The sequence below is a fragment of the Malaclemys terrapin genome, chromosome 8 (genome assembly GCF_027887155.1).
Source record: "Malaclemys terrapin pileata isolate rMalTer1 chromosome 8, rMalTer1.hap1, whole genome shotgun sequence".
Lineage (NCBI taxonomy): Eukaryota > Metazoa > Chordata > Testudines > Emydidae > Malaclemys > Malaclemys terrapin.
The window spans coordinates 7,080,357-7,099,382 of NC_071512.1; the positions used below are offsets into that span (position 1 = coordinate 7,080,357).

Genomic DNA, 19,026 nt, shown 5'->3' on the forward strand with positions numbered 1-19,026 from the left:
GCTGCACAGCTCAGCGCGGGGCTCTGCGCCTGAACCCGCCGCCAGCGCGGACCTGCCCGGGCCAGGGGAGAGGGGACCCGGCTCCCGGCTCGCCTCCAGCCCCGGCCTTTTCCCGACGCCCCCCCGGCACGGAGCGCTGGAAATGAAGAGAGTTTGCACTTTGTCCCTCTGGCTCTGGATCGGGATCGTCTCGGAGGCAGGTGAGGCGCCAGGGCAGCCCCGGGGCGGTGGCGGGGCCCTGCGGGGACTCGGGGGCTCCGGGCTGGGCAGGGCAGACGGGGGGTGCCGGCGCCGGGACTCCCCGCAGCCCAGCACCCAGCGCCCAGCCTCTCCCCGCACTTCTGCCCGGCGCGGGACTTCGCCCCTGGGGCGCTGCTGCCGGCGCGGGGAGCCCAGCTCCTCTGTAAATGGGCGTGAGCCGTGAGCCCAGCCCCTCGGCGCCTTCTACCCCCCTGCTCCCCATCACCCCCCCCCGGCGCCTTCTACCCCCCCTGCTCCCCATCACCCCCCCCCCGCGCCTTCTACCCCCCCCTGCTCCCCATCACCCCCCCCGGCGCCTTCTACCCCCCCCTGCTCCCCATCACCCCCCCCGGCGCCTTCTACCCCCCCTGCTCCCCATCACCCCCCCGGCGCCTTCTACCCCCCCTGCTCCCCATCACCCCCCCCCGGCGCCTTCTACCCCCCTGCTCCCCATCACCCCCCACCGCTTCCCATCACACACACTGGCGCCTTCTACCCCCCGCTCCCCATCACCCCCCCCCCGGCGCCTTCTACCCCCCCTGCTCCCCATCACCCCCCCCGGCGCCTTCTACCCCCCTGCTCCCCATCACCCCCCCCCCGGCGCCTTCTACCCCCCTGCTCCCCATCACCCCCCCCCGGCGCCTTCTACCCCCCCTGCTCCCCATCACCCCCCCCGGCGCCTTCTACCCCCCCTGCTCCCCATCACCCCCCCCCGGCGCCTTCTACCCCCCTACTCCCCATCACCCCCCCCCCAGCGCCTTCTACCCCCCCTGCTCCCCATCACCCACCACCGCTTCCCATCACACACACTGGCGCCTTCTACCTCCCGCTCCCCATCAACCCCCTCCGGTGTCCGCTACCCGCCCCCCGCTCCCCATCACCCCCCCGCGTCTGTTACCCCCCCGCTCCCCATCAACCCCCACCACGTCCCATCACCCCACGCCGGCGGTCTACTACCCCCTGCTCCCCATCAGCCCCTCCAACGTCCGCTACCCCCCCATCACTCCCTTGCTCCCCATCACCCCCGCTCCGGCATCTGCTACCCCCCGCTCCTCTTCACCCCCTCGTGTCTGTTACCCCCCTGCCCCCCATCACTCTCCTCCAGCATCCGCTATCCCCCCGCTCCCCATCACACTCCCCATCACCCCCGTCTGGCGTCCGCTACCCCCCATCCCCATCATCCCCCCCGCGTCTGCTACCCCCGCTCCCCTCCACTTCCCCCCGGAACCCAGCCCCACTCCTCATTACCCTCCAGCGTCTGTCCCCCTTCTCCCCATCACACCCCTGGCAGTCTATTGTCACCCCATCACCCCCAGTGCTCTGTCCTGCCCCAGCCCACCCTCTTGTCTGGCCCCCCCACTCCCCATCACCCCCTGGTGTCTGCTACCCCCCCGACTCCCCATCACCTCCTGCAATCTGCCCCCCCACCCCAGGCCACCTTTTGCTTTTAGCTGGTCCCCTTTTGATAATTGATACAAACCCAGTCAAAGAGGGACTGAATCTGTCCCTCGGCCTGTCAGCAGAGGGCGCTCCTACATGAAGGCTGTCCCCCACGCCAGGCTGCACCCAGCCATGGGTCAGCTGCGTGGGGTATGTCCCCCCAGCCTGGAGCACTAGGAGCGGGAGGAACACACTTGCACTGCCCCCCAGGCTGATGGACTGGGTGGGACCTGCTAGGCCTTTCCCATGGCTGACCCCTGGGGTCCTGCGCTGGTCCCCCTTGTGGGATGCGGGTCTCTCACTTCACTGGTCTTTTCAAATGTTATGCCCCATTCTACCTCGCCCCCACCTCCGGCAGGCATGTGGCGAGCGCTATGGGGCAGTGGCTAATCTGTACCCGTGTCCGTGATCGGCATGGGAACGTGGCATGCTGTATCACGGGGGACAGCCCCGGTCCCATTTGCAAAGGAGTCTTCTGTCCACCTCCAGCTCTGGGGCTGGGAATTGGGAGGGAGGAGCAGTTTGATGGCTTGTTTATTTACTTTTCCTAACATCATTCATTAATTAGTTAATGTCTGCGCTGCGCTCTGCAGAGGAAAAGTGCTCTGTAAGCGCATTATGAGCCCCCTTCCAGTGTGGCCTCCCCAGGGGGCCAGAGCTTGCCTCCCACCAACTGGGCACTAATTTGCAAGGCCCCCAGCTTGGTGGGCTGTGAATCACTTCTCTCTCTAACAGCACTCTGGGGGGGGGGGGGGGGGGGGCAACAGGGGTGGTTTGGGCAGAGAGTTGAGTCCCTCTCTGGTCCCGTGGCCAGAGTACGAGGTCAGATTGATACACGACCTACAGAGAGACCCAGGGCTGCACAGCCCGTCACAGTGCTTTGGGTTGCTTGTCCCCGAGGAGGCTCCCAGGCAGTGTGACTGGTCCTATGGGTGCATGTAGGAACAAAGCCCGCTGAGCTCACATAGCCAGAATGGAGTAGATGCTGGAGTGGTGGTGGTGAGCCCGGTGGGTGCATCCAGCAGCGAAGTGCTCTGGGCCAGCATAGCCATATCCGAGTGCTGGGCAAGGCCCACTCGATTGTTGGGTGTATCTAGGAACAAAACATGCTGGGCCTCTGCTGCCAATATGGAGTGGTGCTGGGCCAGCACTTCAGGGACTGAGCAGGTATCAGGAGGCCAGACAGAGCAGGCTCTGGGCTGGTGGTGTCAGGATGGAGTGAGCCCTGGGACAGGGCAGCTGGGCTGGAGCAGGCTCTGGGCTGGCCCTGCCATAGTGGAGCAGGTGCTGGGCCAGTGCTTTTGCTCCACAAATTGCTACATCTCAAATGTGCAGTGTAACATCAGAGCGAGACCACAAGGTAAATAATAGCGCAGGAAGCTTCAAACGAGAGAGGATCCATTTCTGGATCATAAATAACCTTTTTTAATAACCTCAGCTTCATGACTCATCATTAGCGCTAACGGCAGGCTTATGGGGCTGACTTGCCCAGAGGCAGGAAAGACGTGTAGAAGGGAATGTGCCACACCAATGCAGGGAGCACCCTGCGCTGGGATGTGCTCCCAGGAAAGCTTGTACTGGGCCTAATGTTGCTGGGTTAGAGCACATCAGGTTGATGGTATTGCGGCATAGAACCACATTGGGCTGTTGCCGCTGGAATGGAGTGTCCCAGCGGCAATATGTCAGCAGACGTTTGTGTCACTGCTGCTGGAGCTCCAGCCAAGCTCTTTTGGTGGCTTCTTGTAAAGCATCTTACGGCTGTTCCTTAAGTTCTTTCCTCTTGTCCTAGTGATGAAGGCTTTGGTAAGATGAGTTTCTGGGCCAGTGAAGACCAATGTGATGTGCGGGTTTAACGAACTGTTTGTACAGCATTTTGAACCTAACAGGTGCTATATAAAGGCTAAATATTATTGCTAAGCAGGGAAATCTGCATATGAAACATGGGACTCTACCAAGACTTATATTTCAGTCTACCTATGATCAAGGGTATCCTGGAGTGGAGCACAACAATGTGAAGTGTCCACAAGCTCCTCACCACATTAGCCCCCATTAGACAAATATAATCATCTTCCTAATTGTGGGCAAATGCAGAGGTTTATCCTCCTAGAAACTGGAGTGTACCCTAAAGAGGGCGCCCCACTCACTTTGGACGTCTGCAAGAGCTATTCTGTTCTATCCTGGTTGATATCCCACACTCATGACCAATTATCTGATTGACTGACATGATCTGGTAAATGCAGTAGGTATCTGGGGTGGGGGTATATGACTATCAGAGTTCATGGATTAGGATTTCTAGACCCTCCTTTCTCACTGCAACATTCTCTTGGCTCAGAAGCCAGGTTGAGTGTTATAAGGCGGTAAATCCGACACTGACCGATCTAAACTGCCACAAAAGAGAGCATCAGGGTCAGTGCAATGGATATTGCATGGCTGGAATTGCATAGGACTGTCATCCCACCATTCTGAGTGAGTCTGGCCAGTGTAATAAGCTCCATGGGAGTGGAATGTTTGAAAGCTTGACTATCCTACTGACTGCTGCCGGGAAGGTCTACCTGACCAGCCACTTGAGTTGTAGGAGGGGAGTTCCTGGACAGGACAGTCTGGCCAGCTCATTGAATTTTAGGGATTATCTTCTTATCATTAGGATGTAAGCATCCAACCATCCCACTGATGGCCAGGATCCATGTGCAGGAACGGAGTTATTCACTTTGACCAAAGTCCCTGACCCAGCTTCCAAGAGCATTCAGTCATCCCTCTGTTTGCATGCAGTGGCAATACAGCTGTGACGGCTCCAGGCTTGGCATGAGTATGGCGGAGAGATGGTTGCACCACTAGCATCTTGTGCATGAAGCAGCTACATCCAGACTTATTTGTTGTTAGTAATAATACCAGCCATTTCTGTAATGTCCTTCATGCAAAGAGCCAAGAACGTGCAACCTAAAGTGCAACGTTTAGACACGGATTTATTAACTCTACTTTAATTAACTATGTGGTGAGTGCCAGCAGTGTGCTCAAGATGAAGGAAGGCATTCCAAGCTTAAGGGAGGCAGGGAAGAAGGCTACAAAGGGAGCACTAAGGAGACCAGACTAGGTGGAGAGGAGAAGTATGAGCGCAGTAGTAGAGGACATAGGGGTAGAGCTGTGCCTTGGGCCTTGACAATGATACAGAGATCACATCACCTCTCACTACAGTGCAGCCCCCTGTGGAGGGGAAGGGGACAGTGCACTCCAACACTACATAATTCATTTCAAAACGGGAGAGCATTTCTGATGAGCAAATGGCATTACCTAGCTGGGATGTGGCCAGAATACCAGAGCAAACACCTGCATTCCTGCAAAAACCGCCACAAGATTTTAAATGCTTGTGGACCTTGATTTGTACATCTCATCTGAAGGCCACACCTCCTGCAGCAGGGTGCCCCCCTACTAGTGTGGGACAATACCAACTCATAGGGAAGAGCTACCTAGGGGGTCACCAGCACCACTTAGTTTTTTCTTGGAGTTCTCCCATCCGCATGCTGACCAAGCTTGGCTCCGCTTAGGGCATGAGATCACAGCTCAGGGGGTTAGAATATCTCCCTGTTAGTTTTACATTTTCCACTTCTGACCTCCTTGGCATGGGAAGATACAGGTGTCCCTGTTTTAACAGAAGTGACGGGGAAGAAAGCTTGTGGTTTTACAGCTCCCTGCGGGAATTTCTTGCAGAAGAAAAGGGAGAATTGACTTCCATGGGAACCACAACAAGAGGTGTCATCCTAATGAAGCTGACTGACTGGAGCTAAGAGCCCAGTGCAGAAGGAACTTTACAGAGAGTCTGGTGCGGGCTGTGGACGGGCATCAAGAAGGGGAATGCAGCCTTACCCAGCGTTTGTTTCTCCAGAGGATGCTTTGCAGGGATCCGGGAGAAGGATCATGCTCAGAATGAAGTGTTCCTTTGCAATGCTGTTTCTGGGTGAAGGACCCCATGCAGACTTCTCCTAACCCTGGGATCACAGCTCTGCCTCTAGGGGCTGAGGACAGGGCTTTTCTCAAAGGCCCATCCTGCTCTCTTTGTTCACTGTGACTTGGGGGAATACAGCCATTGCAAGTGCAGTGTCCACTCCCTAGGCGTCTCACCCAGACACAGTTCAGAGGGGAAGCTTCCAAATGGGTGTTTTACGACAGTGGTTCTCAACCAGGAGTCTGGGGCCCTCTGGGGGGCCGTGAGCAGGTTTCAGGGGGTCCGCCAAGCAAGGCTGGCATTAGACTTCCTGGGGCCCAGGGCAGAAAGCCAAAGTCCCACTTCATGAGGCTGACACCCGGGGTCCTGAGCCCCAGGGCTGAAGCTGAAGCCTGAGCAACTTAGCTTCATGGGGCTCCCTGTGGTGTGGGGCCTGGGCAGATTTCCTGCTTGCTACCCCTTAACGCTGGTCCTGGCTTTTATATGCAGAAAAACCGTTGTGGCAGAAATGGGTCGTGGAGTTTTTATAGCATGTTGGGGGGTCCTCAGAAAGAAAAAGGTTGAGAACCCCTGTTTTACCTGCCATCCCTCTTTCAGTTGTTTAAGAGTTTGGGGTCTTCTCTGTGACTGGAGACAGCACCCATTGCTGGGGGACTCTACAGTCACAGGGCAATGACAGGAACCCTACAGCATGTCCCCACTACTGGAGGAATCCTACGTTAAATCCCAATGATGGGGAAACCCAACAAGAACCCATGACTGAGGGAATCCTACGACAACAGCCCACTGATGAGGGGGGAACCCTACAGAGTGAGCCAGCTGATGGGGTACTCCTACAGCATGAGAAACCTGACAGTAACAACCCAATGATAAGGGAGTAGCACAGTTTGAGCTCACTTACTGGGGTGACCCAACATGGGGTGTCCACTATGATCAACAATAGGAGTCTGTGGGCGGGGAGAACCTGACAGCCCAGGCCAGTAGATATGAGGTTGCTCTTACATCTTGATGCTACTGCAGAGGAGATTTCTGCACCTCATTTCATTTCGTCTCCGACTTTTTTGGGTGAGATTTTCAAAAGCTGCCTAGGAGATCTAGCTGCCCAATGCCCAGCTCCTAGGCCTCTTTCAAAAATGTCCACCTATGTCACCAGAGGGGTGGGAGGATCCAGTCCAAAGACCTGTTTTGATGGGAGTAGCACACAGGCCATGCAGAAGGTACCAGCTGCAGCAGTTCCTTCAGACAAACTCCCAGGGACGGTAGCATCTGTCGTAGTTTTTAGCAGAAGACAACCGTACACGTGGTGTTGCAAGCTTCACAGCACTGTCTGCTCATTGGGACGAGAGCCTACGTTTTCCCTGGGCTCTTATCTGGAATCATAATATCTCCTTTATGAGCAAAGAAATGCAGCTGCACTGGCATCTAGCGACTGGTTAAATTAATCCCAGGGTTTTATTGCCTCTGGCTCTCCCAGACCTTTGTTGCTTATTTCAAGTTGTTAATGTAGAGGGTTAGATTAGTCCCAGGAGTGTGTTTCCTCTGTGGTCAGAACTGTTATGATGTTTTCAGCGTAAAGTGTTGTTGCCCATTTGCAGCGTCTCATTGTTAAAGCAACATAACAAACCTTACTGGAAATGGGAATCCAAGAGATCAAGGGGGCTGGGAGGCAGGAACTCCTGAGATCAGAGCCTGGCTCCGCCACACATTTGCACTGTGGCCTTGGGCAAGTCACTTAATGCTCAGTGCTAAATTCAGAGGTGATGCATATGGTGATATAGAAGTAGGTGAAATCCTGGCCCTGCTAACGTCCATGGCAAAACTCCCATTGGCTTCAGTGGGCCCATGATTTCATCCAGGGAGTCTAAACTGAAGAAATCTACATGCTGAAGAACCTAAAGTAAATTATAGCAGCTGACCATCCTATCATGTACACCTTCTTACTCCCAGCTTAGTTGCTTTTCTTGCAGCACTCCTCTCCCGTAACCCCTGGGGGGTGACTTACCCCAGCTCAGACTCCCATGTATGCGCCTAGGCTCGGCAGGCCCAGTTCAGAAGCGATGTGTGAGGTAGGATGCAAGTCGCATGTGGCTAAATGGACATGACTCTAAGGGAGTCTAGAATGAATCCAAGTTGGTGGAACATACAGACGAGGGCAACACGAAAAGGCCTGGATCAGACCAGACGTAGACACTTAAAATCACCTCTGATTCTGGCTCTCGCTCTGTTCCCCCTTCTGTGTTATGGTAATAATAATACAATTAATCTTCATTCTCCTCTCCCTCTGCATTGTGAACTAATTGCCGATTTTGTGATGAAAATGTGCAGTCTGATTGATTGGTCAAAAGCTATAACCCCCGTGGTGGTGATCATGAGAAAGGCTAGACAGAAACTGTATCATAGACACATCCGAACCTCCTGGGCTTTACGCTGAAGCGTTGGTAGAGCAGTAACTGCAGGGGGTGGGTTTTGCCTTCCTATAGCAGCAACCCTCACGCTGGTGAGAACTCAGATCAGCTTCTGGAAAGACATAGTCTGGTCCCGGTAGCTTCAAAATGGAGTAGACTCAACTAGTATCACGGGATTCGTGTGCAATCTTAATGCAAATAAGAAGTGGCAAAGCTGCCTTTAAAGAGTTAAAGTAGCTAAAGACTTGCACAGGTGTAGAAGACGCTGTTCTGATTTCTAGCTGCGCAAATCCACAGCTTGCAGGTGCTGAAGGGTTAAATTTTTGCACGGTGAGATTCCAGTTCACTGAGTGAAGGTCAGCTGGTGTGTTGGAATCAAGCTGCATTGGTTTCCAGTTCCCATGGCGGTGCTAAACCAAGTGACGTAGTGTCTTGCACACAACCATGCCATCCCTCCCGGGGTTAAGCCAAGGAACGTGGCAGCAAGTCTGGGATGCCCATGGCGCTTGGATTGGCCAGCGTGGCTAACCTCCCAAGGGTTAAGTGAAGATGAGTGGTCCTGATGCCACGCTTGGTGTCCAGGTTCTTGCTGGTGGAGGTCAGCAGTGGTTCATGGGAAAGGAAAAATTGGCAGCTGGGCCGGATGTCCTGCATTTCCCCTCTTCCTGCAGCCGCCTGAACGATGTTCCTTATTTAGCTTTCCTGACGGACAGGAGGAATCTGATGGCGGAAACTGTCACTGCCTGATAACAGCTCAGGGACCCCTTTATGATGGGCAGCACACGGGGAACAGGCAGCTTTCATGGGCGAAGAGGGCAACTTGGGCTGCCCCCTTGCACCATGTTTTCATTGGCTATTTTATAAACGCCGCCTCTGGGCGGGGTGGGGGGGGAGAGGGCATTTTCAGCCCCTCCCTTTGCACTCATGCTGCTTTGTGCCTGAACCACACCAGATTCTGTTTACAAGGCAATCAAGGGCGAGAAGCGATGACGTCTTTCTGTGGAGCACTGATGCAGGCATCCAAGCTCGCTGATGGATAGGAGACTGCGGGGGGGAGAGGGGAGATCCTGGAGTAAAGCCTCCTGGCTGGGGTCCAGGGCTGGGCAGACCTTTCCAATTGCTAATGGTGATGATGTGACAGCAAGGCCAATGATAACAGTGGTGTGGCGTGGTAACACGGGGCGTGTTGGCTGGGTGGAGAGAGAGGGGTGGAAGGGCAGGTCTGTGCACCAGGGAGCTATGAAACAACACACACACCTGCAGGTGTACTCTCTACGCTTCCCTCGCTCAGTGCACATACCAACCCCCCACCCCTAGACACAGATGTGCCTTATATACACAAAGAGCAGCCAGTCAAGCAGAGAACCATATCTAGGGGAGCATCCACCATGTGTCTCATCTCTTCCCCATCCTCTCCTGGTGAAAGATGAATCTCACTGGCTCAGAGACTAACGAACTATTCGTATTATATCCCCCTACAATGTATGTGCTTATGTGAATCATCCCATAAACATCAAAGTGCCCCAAAGTAGGGTGAAAACATCCTACCCATTGCTTTTTAGCCTGCATTTGGGGATACCATTAAGATCCTCTCATACCAAGGAGAAATTTATCCTTTTTTCATCGTAATTGCTATATTACAAAGAGAAACAATGGGAAGAGAGGTTTTTTTGAAGGGCAAACACCAAGCCATATAAATGGCCTAATAACACTGACAAGATTAATGCTCTCAGTTCCACTACATTTAAGTCAGTGGAAGACTCTGGATTCATACTGGTATAACTGGTGTCAGAATCAGGACCAGCAGGTGATGCAATAGAAAACTGTGAAGTGATTTTCCTACTGGTTTTGGATGCTCTTCTCCGCCACTAGGCCCTGGGGAGCTTTCCCATAGTCCACGTGGCTTTACCTTCTTGGTCACGCACGCTTCCGTGGAGCTGGGCAAGGCTTGGGCACAGCCGCTGCGCCGGATGGCCTGTTCTGCATTGCACAGTGGGATGGCACGACAGTTTCCACAGAGTGGTGTAATTTAGACAACTTTGATTTCATATGCTGTGCAGTGGAGGTAGAATCCAGGGGACTAGCACACTACTTGTAATGGTTGCAAACAATCTATTCTAATGTGAGCTGGGCAAATATTACAAAGCTATCTAGAGAGATGAGGTGGGTGAGGCAATATCTTTTACTGGAGCTACTTCTGTTGGTGAGAGAGACAAGCTTTCGAGCTACACGGAGCTCTTCCTCCGGTCTGGGAAAGGTCCTAGGGGCGTCACAGCTAAATACAAGAGCAAACAGATAGTTTAGCATAAGTAGTGCTAAGATCGAACGAACTGTTCAATCTTGTATTTAGCTGTGACACTCTCGGTACCTTTCCCAGACTCGAAAGCTTGTCTCTCTCACCAACAGAAGTTGATCCAATAGAAGATATTACCTCACCCACCTTGTCTCTTGACTATCCTGGGATTGACACTGCTACAACACTGCATAAATCTATCTAGGGCAGACTTCCAGTCATGCTTAACTTCATGCACTGGGTGGTCCCATTGGCTTCAGTGGGGTTACTCCCATGTTATGGTTACACTGCAATCAGGAGGTGTGACTGCAGTATGTGTAGACATACCTGAGCTAGCTTTGATCTAGCTTTGATACTGCGATCACACCTCCCAGTTGCAGTGTAGAAATATCACCAGTGCATCTAGTTAAGCATGTACAAAAGTCTCTGAAGGATCAGGACCTAGGCTACCATCATACTGCACTCAATGCCATGGCCTTGGGTTACCTAACCATCTTCTGTGCACGTATTCTTGGATTTTTAAATGAATTCACTTCAGCTAGGTTCAGATGCTTTTTGTATCAGAGGGGTAGCCGTGTTAGTCTGGATCTGTAAAAAGCGACCAAAAGTCCTGTGGCACCTTATAGACTAACAGAAGTATTGGAGCATAAGCTTTCATGGGTGAATACCCACTTCGTCAGACACATGTGTGCTTATGCTTTTCGTATTCACTTTCCATGAACATTTGTGCATTCAGGTGTCACTGACACGCAGGTTCATGTAAAGTAAATTTCAAAGTCACAGGCATACTCATCCAATGGGAACTAGAAACAATACCATGTGACTTCCCTTGCCAATTCCACCTAAACATCTGAAATGTCGGTGCTCAAGAATCGAGTTCTCGCGGAGGACTGTGGTCATTCCACCGAACAATGTTTTGAACCCATCAGATACATTCAAATAATAACAACACCTGGGAAACCACACATTTTGTGGATATTCTGAGAGCAGACAAATAAGCACAAAGCATTGAGTAAATTTCTGGTTTCAAATTATTCATGCACTGCTTATACTGTCACTTCCTCTAGAGAGGCAGGCCCGTGCTGCTCATTATAACTATGCGTAGTCGTCTTTCCACTGGGATGGTTTAATTCCCACCTATCTACATTTACACACCTCATGTGAACAATCCGCACGACCCAACCTTCCACATTCCAGCAGGGTAGGAGTGCCCATCTGGTCCACACCCTTTTCCTTGCTGATGGGTCAAAAGCTTGCCTCACTTCCACGTGGCAGCTAGCAGCTGCAGGAAGGGATGGGCATCTCATCCAGCAGATGGTACAACGACAAAGAGCAACATAACCAAAATAACTGGTGGCCCAGGTCTCCAGAGACATGGACAGTAGAGAATAGGGCTTAGCAGTGTCATGCAGCGTGAGCACTACATGGAGGAAGAAAGTCTTTATTATCTGACCAAATCCTGAAGTCCTTCATCTTTACTCAGGCTAAAGCTTTAATGATTTCAGTGAGAGTTTTGCCTAAGTAAAGCTGGAGTAAGGACTTCGGGACTTGCCCTTTGTTAGTAGAATTATTTATTGCATAATGCATCCACAAGCATATGGTGTCTTTCACAAGAAGCTTATGTCCTAAGTTAGCCAGAGAGTGCAGTTCAGATACATACACCAGATGCGAGGCCTCCAAACAGTGTCAGTATCACTTTTTTTAAAGGTGATATGTGTTTATTTCACGGGTGGATTAACACTGATAATAGTGATCTAATCAATCAATGACGTTGCTACTGGATGTCCTTCTGAAAGGCATGATGCTCTTCTCCTGTGGACCCTGCAGGGCCTATGATGGGTGCATAGAGTCATGCTGTGAATCAGATGGCGTGTAAGAGGCATATCAAGAGATTCATAAGTCCCCAAAGGCCCTTGAAGGTCTGTCAAGTGTTCACTGGCCTTCGCAAGTTTGTACAAGACACATAAGCTCTACATGGGTCAAATGAGGTCTGTCAAAGGCCTTATAGCCCCCAGACAGCCTGTAGAAGGTATGTAGCTGTAGTTTGGGCACCAGGATCTGTAAAAGGTTCCCAGCATGTGAAATGTAGATAGCCGCAATATGATCACCCAATGTAGAAGGTGTGCATACTACACTTTGAAGCCCCCACAAGGGTATGGTTCTACTAGTGTAAGTGTGGGATTGGCAGTCAGGACTCCTGGGTTCTGTTCCTGGCTCTGTTACTAAGGGTACGTCTTCACTTACCGGAGTGTCCGGCGGCAGGCAATCGATGTTCTGGGATCGATCCCGGAATTGCTCGCCGTCGACGCCGGTACTCCAGCTCGCCGAGAGGAGTACGCGGCATTGACGGGGGAGCCTCCCTGCCGCGTCTGGACCCGTGGTAAGTTCGGACTAAGGTACTTCGAATTCAGCTACATTATTAACGTAGCTGAATTTGCGTATCTTAGTCCGAAGTGGGGACTTAGTGGGGACCAGGCCGTCTGTGACCTTTGTTACTTAGTCTTTCTGTGACGTCTGTAACATATTGACTTCAGGATGTATTGACCTGAAAAGTAACTATTGGTCAAAGTGAAGCTTAAGTTGATAGTTTTCTTGAAGGACAATAAATCTTGATATTCACCAAAACAAGAAGTCAATATATGAATTGTAATTTACATTCACTTGTTCAAAACAGCCAGTCTGTAATTCCATGTAACTGAATAAACTGACAATCGTTTTTTTCCCCCCATTTAAAAATAAGATTATATAGGGGAAAGGAAGTCAGATGCACAGAAAAATCTATTATGCACTTACTGGAACACGAGTTATATTCAGCAGAGTCTATCAGGGTGCATCATTTGCATATGTGATCTGATTGGTCAACATTCCTTCACACCTTAGTATTCATCTCTCAGGAGGTAAATAACAGAAACTTAACGATTCGCTTTGAGAAAGTTCTCAGCCAGTCATGAGGTAGGATGTTTCTCTTGTGTGCACAGTAATACCTACCTCCCAGGAGTGCTAGGAGCTGCAGCTCCATTCATGTTTGTGAAAAGCTTTGATATCCTTGGATGGAACGTGGTTATAGAAATGCAGTGGCATCATATTCATATAAAAGACATATGGGAAGAAGAGGCTTTGCCTACCCACAAACTTGCCCCAGCAAAAATGGATGTGTGGATAGATGTCTGATTTAGTTGTCTGTTACGTACCATGCACACGCATGGTGCTGTATAATTAATAACAAGTTTCAGAGTAACAGCCGTGTTAGTCTGTATCCGCAAAAAGAAGAACAGGAGTACTTGTGGCACCTTAGAGACTAACAAATTTATTAGAGCATAAGCTTTCGTGGGCTACAGCCCACTTCTTCGGATGCATATAGAATGGAACATATAATGAGGAGATATATATACACACATACAGAGAGCATAAACAGGTGGGAGTTGTCTTACCAACTCTGAGAGGCCAATTAATTAAGAGAAAAAAAACTTTTGAAGTGATAATCAAGCTAGCCGAGTACAGACAGTGTGATAAGAAGTGTGAGAGTACTTACAAGGGGAGATAGAGTCAACGTTTGTAATGGCTCAGCCATTCCCAGTCCTTATTCAAACCGGAGTTGATTGTGTCTAGTTTGCATATCAATTCTAGCTCTGCAGTCTCTCTTTGGAGTCTGTTTTTGAAGTTTTTCTGTTGTAATATAGCCACCCGCAGGTCTGTCACTGAATGACCAGACAGGTTAAAGTGTTCTCTCACATTGACACAAATCTGACATCAGGAATCTAAATACTCAAAAACCAGTGGGAGAACACTTTAACCTGTCTGGTCATTCAGTGACAGATTTCTTTGCAAGGGTAACTCCTGGACTGGAATTCACGTCCTGTGCTGGGGGGGGGGGGGGGGGGTGTCATGTGACCCATTTCATTCATGGAAAATAATCAGTCCTTTACCAATTCAGAAAACGGTCTGTCATGCCAGCCCTTTGTTTACACACGTGCACACACCCACACAGCCTGAATAAGGAATTTTATGACCCAGTCCTATGGACTAACGTGATCCACTCCAGGATCCACTGACCTCACAGTTCGTCATGTTGGTCCCTCCATATTCAAGCCCAAGCAAGAGCAGGTTTGAACAAAGCAGGAACAATTCCTCGTGGTATCATCCAAATCTCCATAGAGGGACAGACAACTCTGTCAGCTCCATTCTCTTTCCCCCTCCCTCCCCCAATCATTTTAGAATCGGGCCCATTATGGGACTTGGCTTTCAATGAACATTGCAAAGTGCTAGTGACTTGCAAATGGCTTGCTCCTGGCTTTGCACTTCAATGGCACCAGGTCTGTGCTCACAGAATTTGGCTTTTTACAATATTCGCAGCCCCTCCTCGCCCCCAGCTGCTTAGACAAATAAAGTATAATGCTGACTGAAGGCATTTAATCCTCAGCTCTCTGGCCTCTGTAGCAATAACAAGAGCTGGGTGGTATTTCAAAGAATCTATCAGTGGGAGAGGACTGGGAAAGGGGGAGCATCAGAAACTATTTTTTTATATGCGGGGAAAAGTACAAGCCTGCCTATAATGTAGATTAGGGCCACTGGCTAGGCCGGAGCTGCTGCTTAGCGATTATTGCTGTGAATGGAAGGCAGAAGATTCCACCAGCCCTCACCTGTCAGTCACCCTCACCGAAAGAAAACACTTTTTAACACACTAGTAGATAAAACGCAATAATAAACACGGCCCTGTGTGAACTCTCGAGACCTGCGCAAGTGTAGAAAGACACGTCTGCAATCAGACCTACCAGGTGGGAGCTGGAGCAGGCAATGTTCTTCTAGGGAGAGTTACAGTTCCTGCTTTTAGCCTCTCAATACCTCAATAGTGAAATCACTCCCCTTGCCATCTCTCACCAGACCAACTCGCTTCTCCTCCCTTCAGAGTCCAAGCCACTTCTTCACTGTGTCCCTGATGCTTATTGAACTTTTCCATGGTATTGCAACCAAGGCTTTGCTGAGATCCTAGTGAAGGAGGTTTGCAGCGTCTCCTGTTCTCAGCCACCACCCTGATACCTTGAAAAAAATATTTTTGAGGTGACTCTAGTAGAGGTGAGAGGTGATGGGCTGACAGCCCTGGGGTCAGAAATCCTCTTCTTATGCACAGACTAGGTACAGCACAGGCTTACTCCAGCCCCGAAACGCATCTCAACCCTGACCTGAAGGGAAGATCTCTATCCTCTCCCCCAGAGAGGCTGCTTCTCTGTCCACACGCACTCAGCCCTGGCCCCCACTGCTGAGACTGCAAGCCTGCTCTTTGGGATGGCGATGAGATACAAATTAAGACAGACAAATAAAACAGAGCTCAATGGTACATTCTAATACAAGCTTATTATAAGCAATCAGAAATAACCTTTCTGTGACCCCAGACAACCCTCGCTCTGCTCTGATGGCTACCCACGTCCCCACTTCTCCCCACTACATTTAAGAATTCCTTCTGAGCTGCTTGCCTTTGTTCTGCGCCCCCTTCCGCATCTTTCACGCTTGCGATGCTCTGAGATGCACTTTGTGGTGAATAGATCCGGCAGGTGTGAAATTTGCCACTTGCGAAGCCCCGCACAAAGGCAGCTGGACTGCTGGACTATCTTCAAACTGATCTTCTAACGCCACGTGGGTGGAGCAGGGAATTCTGCAGGAGAGGAAGGGCTTGCAAGCATACAGGGGTGGACAAAAGCAGGTGGCGAATTGTTTGCCCAAAATGGGTACTCTGCTGAAAGATGTAAGACATCCAGAAATTTGATTTGGATTTGGAGTCTAGGGGTGAAATCCTGGCCCCATTGACATCAGTGGTTTTGCTGGTCTCTTCAATGGGGCCAGGATGTCACCTTAGATTTTTTTCTCCCCTCTCAGTTGTCGAGGCAATCTGCGTCTGTTCTTAGAGGAGTAGTTTGTGATGTGGATATTTTTCCACCAGGAACTGAATTGCAACCAGACTTGTGATTTCATTGAGGCCACCACTCCACCATCAGATGGTAATGACTTTCCGATTAGAAACAGGGAGGTAGAGGTGTAATGAGCCAGACCCCTTTATGTCTCTTCTGAGCCAGGAGGTCCCCAGGCCTTAATCACGTCTTTGCAAAAGAAATCTATTCGATTTACGGGGCATGATCGTCCCTGTGGGCATCCATGGGGCTGACTCGGCACTCCTCTGCACCAGCGGCATCCTGCACGTGCACCCACAGCGGCCTTGCTCTTAGCAAATATGTTTTATGACAATCCGCATTGGCCAGAGCTGCTAGAGCCCGGCCTCTCACCTGACAGGTGGGCCTGCAGCCCACCTGCGTGCACAGGCTGGCAACCGGATAGCCCTGCAGACGATCCTCCCACCTGCCCGAGGCTGCTGTGGCTTTCGATGAGCAGGGATGAGGCAGGTGGTTCCTCTGCCTCGTCTCTTGCTGCTCCCCTGACCCGGGCCGATGGGGGGAGCGGGGTGGGCAGGGAGAAAGCACTGCCCCCCGCTGGGACTTCCCAGCCAGCCCCGCCCCTGTGCCTCCACTCATTGCCCCCAATACTCCCCACCACCACCCCAATACTCCCCACTCACTGCCCCCAGCGCCCCCCCACCCCAATACTCCCCACTCACTGCCCCCAGTACTCTCCACCACCACCCCAATACTCCCCACTCACTGCCCCCAGTGCCCCCCACCCAAGGGCCCCGGCACCATTTTATCCCTCTGGCTATCCTAGCGCCAACCCCGGGCACCCTGCCAACCACCCACCCAGCTTCCCTAAGCACCCTTTGCTTGGAGATCGGGGTCCCGGTTGTGCGTATGGAGGTGTTTGGGGGTGGATTTGTGCCTTCTCCGCTCAGGGAAGGAAAGGGGAAATCAGTGAAATGTCACACACAGAGGGGCACAAAGCTTGGCAGCTCCGATCAGCTGGGTTAGACTTTTGATGATTCAGGGAAGTTTAAAAGCGTTTCTGGGAAATGGGTTTGAGCAGGCAGCGTGCGCAGTTGTATGCTTGTGTCTATTTATTGTTTTGCCTTCAAAGATTGCGACCAGGGTAAACCGAGCTTTGTCATATCCCCATGTATTTTTGCCTACACGGTTATGCTGCAATTATCCAAGGTGGCATAGGTAACCAGCTGGTTCTTCTTGTGGTTTCCAAAGCCTCTTAGCATGCTGTTTCTGTAGGCAATCTCTCCACTATTAATTATGCTCCTTAAATGGAAGTCATTAGCATATGTAAACACTTCCTTTCTGTTGTTTGGATGTGTGCTCCCTGGATCGAATTTCTTTGTAAGGGAACTAACCTTAAATATGGAAACAGCAATCAACCGGTGTGAATAAATAAAGTCATTTGGATATTTACATCATTCTGCAAACCTTTTGTAAGCTAGTTAACAACCATGTCTTTAGCTTGTTTGTCTTCAACTAGCTTCTCAGTACGATGATGCAGTTCACGCTCGGTGTTGGATCGTAGGAACCCTGCTGTGCTAGCCAAATCTTTTCTTTTGAAAGGAATTAAATGAGTTTAATATCTGCACGGAATGTATTGTTTGGATGTCAACAGAGATACCTGTACAGCTGTTAAACAGTATCTTCATCCGTACCTATAGCTGTGCTACTGCCACACTATCATTCAATCTGTCGCGCTCAGAGCTGATGATAATATCATGGCTTAATAAAATCACGCATGGCTGGCTGTCACAGCTGTACACCAAGAGGAAAAGAAATAGTGTGTGTGTGATTCTGCAACCTTCACTATTCTCCTTGAAGTCAAGGGGTCTACTCACCGGAGTAAATTAAAAGCTGCCAGTTTGGTCCCAAATATGGCTAATTGTTCTTACAACAGCATCTGTGTATTAAAAGTTCTTAATAATAGGGAATCGAAAAGATGATTTAACTCATTACAGTAAACCAGGGCTCTTTTCCATACCGTGTGTGGTATGAGTTCCCTGCCATTTACTCATTTAAAACTTATTCCTCTGTGAGATCCAGAAGGGGCGATAGTCAATTAGATCTGCATTAGCACATTAGACCAGTGGTCCTGATTTGGTCAATGCCGGATGCTTTGGAAGATGGCAAGAAGCCAATTGTGCAATGTTTTCCATGGGGGTTGGAATTCCTTTTTGATTCCTATAGTGCTGCATATCAGATTAGATAAATCCTTGGAGGACAGGTCCATCAATGGCTATTAGCCCAGAGGGCAAAGCCTCTGGCTGCCAGATGCTGGGACTGGACGACAGGAGATGGATGACCCGATAATTGCCCTGTTCTGTTCATTCCCCCTGAACTATCTGGAATTGGCCACCGTTGGAAGACAGCACACTGGGCTAGATGGACCATTGGTCTGACCCAGTGTCGCCATTCTTACGTTTCATACTCCTGGAATCTATCACTTGGTCCTGCTAACGGTACTTCTAATTCAAACACAGGAGTCCCCATTGCTCAAATGAGTGATTAGAGGCATTCCAGCTGCCACTTCCATTTGTACATGGACCCTAGCCTCTTGTATTTGAGGTTTTCATCTACCCGATGCCGCTCACAGTATTGATTGCTTTTTGCAGATTGCCCTTGTGTGACTAATATTCCTGGTTCTGCTCACTCCCCACACACTTTTGGGTGGACAGAACAAGTCATGCTGGGGGGGGGGTGTGTATATCAGCACCTTGCCTAAGAATGTCTATGAATGTCTGATTTGACATGCATCTGCACACAATCCCCTATAGTTTTATTTACACA

General features: G+C 50.7%; 1 protein-coding gene across 4 annotated transcripts in view; it reads left to right on the forward strand.

The window, feature by feature from the left end:
* The window catches only part of FLT4 (fms related receptor tyrosine kinase 4), a 97,121-nt gene continuing 78,095 nt past the window's right edge, over positions 1–19,026 (forward strand). For all 4 annotated transcript variants that reach the window (XM_054038244.1, XM_054038245.1, XM_054038246.1 and 1 more), the window contains exon 1: positions 1–200. In XM_054038244.1, coding sequence (XP_053894219.1) covers positions 143–200 — 58 coding nt within the window. In that variant the 5' untranslated portion in view covers positions 1–142. The remainder of the gene's footprint in view (positions 201–19,026) is intronic.